This window comes from Chamaea fasciata, unplaced genomic scaffold, assembly GCF_029207755.1.
Source record: "Chamaea fasciata isolate MVZ Bird 193981 ecotype frontalis unplaced genomic scaffold, bChaFas1.0.hap1 SCAF_27, whole genome shotgun sequence".
Taxonomy (NCBI): domain Eukaryota; kingdom Metazoa; phylum Chordata; class Aves; order Passeriformes; family Sylviidae; genus Chamaea; species Chamaea fasciata.
Window position 1 is genome coordinate 4,490,804 of NW_027094112.1, and position 7,777 is coordinate 4,498,580.

A 7,777-nucleotide genomic window follows, 5' to 3' on the forward strand; every position below is an offset into this window, starting at 1 on the left:
AGTTTCCGTCAGCTGGAGCGTCCCCAGGAGCTCCGGGTTTAGCTAGGGATGAGGGAAGGAGGAGCATTGGTGTGTCTGATGGTGGTGCTCCCTCCGCAGGGCTGTGCTGGCTGTCCTTCCATCCCTCCGTCCGTCCGTCCATCCATGATCTCCATCCATGGATTCCATCTATCATCCATCCATGGATCCATCCATCCATCCATTCATGGATCCATCCCTCCATCCATCCCTCCATCCATCCATCCATCATCCATCCATCCATCCATCCATCCATCCATCCATCCATCCATCATCCATCCATCCATCATCCATCCATCCATCCATCCATCCATCCCTCCATCCCTCCATCCATCCCTCCATCCCTCCATCCATCCATCCCTCCATCCATCCATCCATCCATCCCTCCCTCCATCCATCCCTCCCTCCATCCATCCATCCCTCCATCCATCCATCCATCCATCCATCCCTCCATCCATCCCTCCATCCATCCATCCATCATCCATCCATCCATCCATCCATCCCTCCATCCATCCCTCCATCCATCCATCCATCCATCCCTCCATCCATCCATCCATCCATCCCAGCTCAGAGGACGCCGATTCTCGGTGGATATTCCAGGCTGAAGCTGGGATCAGGCTCCAAAGGTGGAGAACGATGGAAGCTCCGACATCCCGGCCTCGGGACGGAGCTCACTGTCCCATTCCTCGGAGATCCCCTTTCCCAGGAGCGGTGGAAGGACGCGGCTTTGTGGGAATGGTTTGTGGCGGGCGGGAAAACGCCGGGAGCGGATTTGGGATTCTGCTCCCCACAAACGTCTCCATCCCCAAACTCAGGCCCAGGGATCCACTCCAAGGTTCAAAAGCTCCTCCTGACATTCGACAATCCTGGCTGGGGCCGCCTTTCCAGCTGAGACATCGATTTTTGGGAATTCCGGGAGGGAAGGAAGGACAGCCCCGCCCCTCCGGCAGCTGGCACAGGTGACAACGATGTCCCCCCAGGTGGTGCCACCTCCTGCCCACCTCTGTCCATCCTCATCCGTCGTGTCCTTCCAGGCTGGAGCAAAGCCCAGCGGGAAAAACAGGGAAATCTCAGCTGGGGAATTCTTCCGGATGTCCCCACCCGGGCACGGCCACCACGTCCTCCCCTGGCGGTGCCACATCCAGTGCTGGCTCTTGGGACACTGCCAGGTGTCACCATGTCCTTCCCCAGGGGTGCCACATCCAGGGTCACATCCTGGGACACCGCCAGGTGCCACCATGTCCCTTCCCTGGCAATGGCATATCCAGGGACACTTCCAGGTGTCACCATGTCCTTCCCTGGCGGTGCCACATCCAGTGACACATCCTTGGGCACTTCCAGTGCCACATCCCAGGGCCACATCAAGTGCTGCCTCCCAGGACACTGCCAGGTGCCACCATGTCCTTCTCCAGAAATGCCACATCCAGGGTCACATCCAGGGACACCGCCAGGTGCCACCACGTCCTTCCCCAGCAGTGACACATCCAGGGTCACATCCTCGGGCACTTCCAGCGCCACATCCAGGGTCACATCAAGTGCTGTCTCTTGGGACACTGCCAGGTGCCACCACGTCCCTTCCCTGGCAATGCCATATCCAGGGACACTTCCAGGTGCCACCACGTCCTTCCCCAGCGGTGCCACATCCAGGGTCACATCCTTGGGCACTTCCACTGCCACATGCGAGGGTCACATCCTGGGACACCGCCAGGTGCCACCGTGTCCCTTCTCCAGCAACGCCACACCTGGTGCTGCCTCCCAGGACACTGCCAGGTGCCACCACGTCCTTCCCCAGCGGTGCCACATCCAGTGTCACATCCTGTGACACGGCCAGGTGCCACCACGTCCTCCCCCAAGGATCTGGGGTGTCCCTCGGGGGCTCCCGGCAGGGACACGAGGCCGGCGGGATCCGCTGGAATTCCCCTGCTGGCACACGGAGCAGGGGACAGGTGACCCCAGCTGGGGTCCTGGTGGTCCCGGGGCTCGGTGACAGCCGCTGTGGCTCCCGAAGCTGCTCCTGGGACGCTCCAGCGGTGGCCACGGGGACGGGGGATCCCTGGTGGATCCCCGGTGGGTCCCCGGTGGATCCCCGGGACAGGGGTCAGGCTGCGGGCTCGGGGGGCCTGGGGGGGCTCTTAGCCCTTGTCCTGCGCCAGGGGAGTGCCCTTGTCACCCAGGGGCTGCGGAGACACAAACGGGGACACGGCCCAGACGGGTCAGAGGGGACACGGGGACGGGGATCAGGGGATGGCGATTGGGGGGACAGAGATTGAGGGGACAGGGATTGGGGGGACAGGGACAGGGGAGGGATGCGGGAGATGGAAACGTCACCCCTGGACACTGGTGCTGCTCACAGAGAGGCCAAAACCTCTCCCTCCCTGCTGCGTGCTGCCACCCCTCCCAAACCCCTGGGCCAGCTGTCCCCACACTGTCCCCAGGGCTGCTCCCAGGCATGCCCCCACACTGTCCCCAGGAATCTCCCCAGGCTATCGCTAGGTTGTCCCATGCTGACCCCAAGCTGTCCCCAGGACTATCCCCAGGCTGTCCCCAGGACTATCCTCAGGCTGTCCCCAGGAGTGTCCCCAGACTGTCCCCCGGCTGTCCCCAGGTTGTCCCAGGGCTGCCCCTACACTATCCCCACAGTGTCCCACCCTGTCCCCATGCTGTCCCAAGGGCTGTCCCCAGGAGTGTCCCCACCCTGTCCCCCCACTGTCCCCACGTGTCTCCCCAGGGCTGTCCCCAGGAGTGTCCCCACACTGTCCCCCCACTGTCCCCACGTGTCTCCCCAGGGCTGTCCCCAGGAGTGTCCCCACCCTGTCCCCCCACTGTCCCCACGTGTCTCCCCAGGGCTGTCCCCAGGAGTGTCCCCACCCTGTCCCCCCACTGTCCCCCCGTGTCTCCCCAGGGCTGTCCCCAGGAGTGTCCCCACCCTGTCCCCCCGCTATCCCCACAGTACCCCCCGCGCTGTCCCCATGCTGTCCCCAGGGCTGTTCCAGAACTATCCCCACACTATCCCATCTGTCCCCACCCTGTCCCGTCCCCGCCCCGCGCGGCCCCCTGCCCGTACCCACCGTCCCTTTGCCGCTGCCGCCGTCGGGCTGCAGGCCGAGGAAGGGGTTGGGCTGCGGGCCCAGGCCGGGCACGGGCGGGGGGGTGGCCTGGGGGGCCAGCAGCGCCCCGCCGGGGTTCAGCTGCTGCGGGGACAGCGAGGCCAGCAGCGCCGGGCCGCTGGGCGCCGCCGAGGTCAGCAGCGAGCCCGGGCTGGAGTGCAGCGGCGCCGAGGTGGCGGCCAGCAGCCCGCCCACCGACAGCTGCGACGGGCCCTGCGACATCTGCAGCCGCTGCAGCTCCCGCTTCTGCTGGATCTGCTGCATCATCTGGAACACCAGCGCCTGCTGCTCCTGCGGGGACACGGCGGGGACAGCGCTCGGAGAGGGGACGAGGAGCCCGGCGGGAGGGGACAGAGCGGGGACAGAGCGGGGATAGAGCGGGGACATGGCGGGGACAGAGCGGGGACAGAGCGGGGACACAGCTGGGACAGAGTGGGGACACGGCGGGGATAGAGCGGGGACAGAGCGGGGACAGAGCGGGGACAGTGCAGGGACAGAGCGGGGACAGAGCAGGGACACAGCGGGGACACAGCGGGGACACAGCGGGGACAGAGTGGGGACATGGCGGGGACTGCGCTCGGAGAGGGGACGAGGAGCCCGGCGGGAGGGGACACAGAGGGGACAAGCGGCTTGATATGAAGGGACAGAGCGGGGACAAGGGGCTTGATAGGAGGGGACAGAGGGGGGACGAGGTGCTCTGCAAGAGGGGACAGAGTGGGGATAGAGAGGGGACAGGGTGCTTGATAGGAGGGGACAAGGGCAGGGACAGTGCGAGGATAAGGCACTCGATAAGAGGGGACAGAGTGGGAACAACGCACTCGGCACGAGGGGACAGAGTGGGGACAGAGCAGGGGCAGTGCGCTCGATAAGAGGGGACAGAGCGGGGACAGAGTGGGGACAACGCCCTCGATAAGAGGGGGCAGAGAGGGGACAACGCCCTTGGCAGGAGGGGACAGAGCGGGGACAACGCCCTCGATAAGAGGGGGCAGAGCGGGGACAGGAGAGGACAAACCGGGGACAGGAGAGGACAAACCGGGGACAGGAGGGGACACCTCGCGCGCGGTGTCGGGTTTGTGGCCGGCAGGAAAACGCCGGGAGCGGATTTGGGATCCTGCTCCCCACAAACATCTCCATCCCCAAACTCAGGCCCGGGAATCCCCTCCCGGATCCAAAAGCTCCTCCTGACCCCGGACAATCCTGGCTGGGGCCGCTTTTTCAGCTGAGGCATCGATTTTTGGGAATCCCGGGAGGGAAGAGGATGTTTTTTTCCCCAATACCCCCACAAACACACGGGGAGGTTCAGGGCGGATATTGGGGGAAATTTCACGGCTGGAAGAGGGCGGCCAGGGAGCGGTGGAGTCACCAACCTCGGGAGCCTTCAAAAAGCGACTCCGGAGGACAAAAAAATGACCTTAGAAGGGTTTGAAAAGTGACTGAAGGGTTTCAGAAGGGACTGAAGGGTTTTAAAAGTGACTGGAGGGTTTGAAAAATGACTGGAGGGTTTGAAAAGTGACTGGAGGGTTTGAAAAATGACTGAAGGGCTTGAAAAGGGCTTGAAGGGTTTGAAATGGGACTGAAGAGTTTTAAAAGGGACTGAAGGGTTTTAAAAGTGATCAAAGGGTTTTAGAGCTGACTGAAGAGTTTGGAAAGTGACTGGAAGGTTTTAAAAGAGGTGGAAGGGTTTTTTTAAGTGACTGAGGAGTTTTAAAAGTGACTGAAGGGTTTGAAAAATGACTGGAGGGTTTGAAAAGTCACTGAAGGGTTTTAGAGGTGACCAAAGGTGTCACCTGGATTTGGTTGAACGGGCACAGGGGGATTTGGTCAAAGATTGGACGATTTTGGGGTTTTTTTCCAACCATGGCACACCCAGTCCCAGGCAAAGCTCTTGGGAACAGGGACACAAAGTCCCCTCGATGCCACCTCTTGATGCCACCTCTACAGGGACACAGAGGGGCAGCCCCAGGGTTTATTAACAGCCCGTGACCTTCCCGAGCCCTGCAGAGGATTAGTGATCCTCCCCCAGGCACCTGCAGCGACACAAATCCCCCAAAATCTAATCCATCAAATCCCCCAAATTCCAATCCACCAGTGACACAAATGCCCCACAATTCCAATCCATCAAATCCCCCAAATTCCAATTCATCAGTGACACAAATCCCCCACAATTCCAATCCATCAACGCAGCGATTTCAAGTCTGTGCAATCCACCATCCTGAATTCCCAAATTGGCTCTGAACTTCCTCCCCCATCCTGCTGCCCCCAGGGGTTCAAACCTCTGGAATTCACCATCCCGAATTCCCAAACTGGGAATCCTTCCCCCAGCCCCTCCTGCTGCCCCCAGGGATTTTAAACTCGGGGATTTCAAATCTGTGGAATTCACCATCCCAAATTTGCATCCCAGGATCCAGCAGGATTTGAATCCCGGGATCAGGAAGGATTTGAATCCCAGGATCCAGCAGGATTTGGATCCCGGGATCAGGAAGGATTTGGGCCCCAGGATCCAGCCGGATTTGGATCCCGGGATCAGGAAGGATTTGGGCCCCAGGATCCAGCCGGATTTACATCCAGGATCCAGCAGGATTTGAATCCCGGGATCCAGCAGGATTTACATCCGGGATCCAGCAGGATTTGCATCCCGGGACCCAGCAGGATTTACATCCAGGATCCAGCAGGATTTACATCCAGGATCCAGCAGAATTTCCATCCAGGATCCAGCAGGATTTGCACCCCAGGATCCAGCAGGATTTGCACCCCGGGATGACTCCAGGAGGGAACAGCTCTCCCGATTTCCCCATCCCGGTTTCCCGGAGCTCCCACCTTCTCCCCGCCTCAGGACGTGGCAAACTCAGATTAAACTTTTTTCCTTTGGCACAAAAAGAGCCCAAATCCCAACTGCTCTCCCCGGGAGGCGCTGCACGCCCCGCCTGGAGCTCTGCTCCTCGTGTCACTCCCCATCCCAAATTCCCAAACCGCCTCCGGATTCCCTCACCCAGCCCAGGGCGAGTTCAGCCAGGAAAGGCTCAGGGGATCCGAGGGCGAGGAGGGAAACTTGTATTTTAATTCCAGATTTTCCTCTCTGCTCTGAGGGCGGAGAGGAAAATCTGAAATGAAAAATCTAAGGATATTATTATTATTACTACTATTACTATTATTATTATTTTCCACTACATACCATATGCTATATACTAAATAGTATATTCTATATACTATATATTATATTATATATTGTATAGTGTATATTACACAGTATATAGCATATACTATAGTATATTAATAACATAATAAAATAAAATTTGATATAATATATTTTGATATAATATATTTTGATATAATATATTTTGATATAATATAATATAATATAATATAATATAATATAATATAATATAATATAATATAATATAATATATCTTTCTATATCATTATATATAATATAGTATATATAATATATACCTCATACTATATCCTATATAATATATCCTATATCCTATATCCTATATTACATATTACATATTGTTTATGATATATAATATATGTTATATAATATATGTTATATAATATATGTTATATAATATATGTTATATAATATATGTTATATAATATATAATATATAATATATAATATATAATATATAATATATAATATATAATATATAATATATAATATATAATATATAATATATAATATATAATATATAATATATAATATATTGTATATAATGTATAATGTATAATGTATAATATAATATATTATATATAATATATTATATAAAATATACAGAACATACATAATACATAATACATGATATATGAAATATGAAATATGATATATTACTAATATTCCTATTACCATTACATTAATAGTGACCTTAACATTAACAGTTGCCAGCCCCCAACAAACCGCCGGCCCCGTCCCTTACCGGGTTAAGCGGCTGGGAAGTCAGGAGCTGCTGCAGCTGCTGCAGCTGCTGCTCGTGCTGCTGCAGGACGTGCCGCTGCTGCTCCGTCAGGGGGCTCAGGCTGGCCACGCTGCGGGGACGGAAGGTCAGCGCGGCCGCACCCGCACGCCTCGGCGCCGACCCCTTTCCTCCCTCCTTCCCTCTCCCGGAGCTAAACTGCGGCCGGGGAGCGCCGGGCCGCCCGCTCCTCACCTGCTCAGGCTGCTGGAGAGCTGCAGGGCCGGCGGCCCGCTGCCCTGCGGCGGAGGCTGGGCGGGCTGGGCTCCGTTCAGGCTCCCCAGGATCCCGTTGAGGGGCATCTGCTGGGCTCCGGCCAGGCTGCCCAGCAGGCTGTCCACCACGGGCACCGAGGAGAGGCCGTGGCCGGCCCCGGAGGCTCCGGCCAGCCCCGCGCCTGCCACCCTGGCCAGGCCGTTCACCTGCTGCGCCCCGGGCAGGGGCAGCGAGGCGGGACTGGGCTGCAGCATGGGCAGGGGCGGGGGGGTGCTGTGGAAGGACAGGGAGGAGCTGCTCCTGCTGGGACAGCCCGAGTGAGGGTCCTGGGGGAGAAACGGACACAGAGCATCGGGCTGGGGCGGCTCGGGGACGTGCGGGTGGGAAAACGGGGGGCGGGGGTGCTCTGGGTGCGGGGCAGCTCGAGTCTGAGGGGGTCCACAACTCACAGGGGGTCCCTGAACTCAGGAAAGCTCTCAGAACT

At 57.2% G+C, this 7,777-nt stretch overlaps 1 protein-coding gene across 1 annotated transcript; it reads right to left on the minus strand.

Annotated features, from left to right (window-relative positions):
• Nucleotides 1-445: 445 nt before the first annotated feature.
• Nucleotides 446-7,686, minus strand: MLLT6 (MLLT6, PHD finger containing). The gene is made up of 4 exons (XM_066204805.1): nt 7,273-7,686; nt 7,042-7,150; nt 3,087-3,416; nt 446-2,195 (listed from the first exon to the last, which is right to left on the minus strand). The coding sequence occupies exons 1-4, from the start codon at nt 7,545-7,547 to the stop codon at nt 2,151-2,153; spliced, it is 759 nt and encodes a 252-aa protein (XP_066060902.1). The 5' UTR covers nt 7,548-7,686; the 3' UTR covers nt 446-2,150.
• Between the last annotated feature and the right edge of the window lie 91 nt (nt 7,687-7,777).

Coding starts and splice junctions, on each gene's coding strand:
- MLLT6 (XM_066204805.1), bottom strand. CDS start 7,547: ATGCTGCAGCCCAGTCCCGCCTCGCTGCCCCTGCCCGGGGCGCAGCAG. Junction 7,151..7,272: donor CTCTCCAGCAGCCTGAGCAG/GTGAGGAGCGGG, acceptor CCGTCCCCGCAG/CGTGGCCAGCCTGAGCCCCC. Junction 2,196..3,086: donor GCGGCAGCGGCAAAGGGACG/GTGGGTACGGGC, acceptor GTGTCTCCGCAG/CCCCTGGGTGACAAGGGCAC.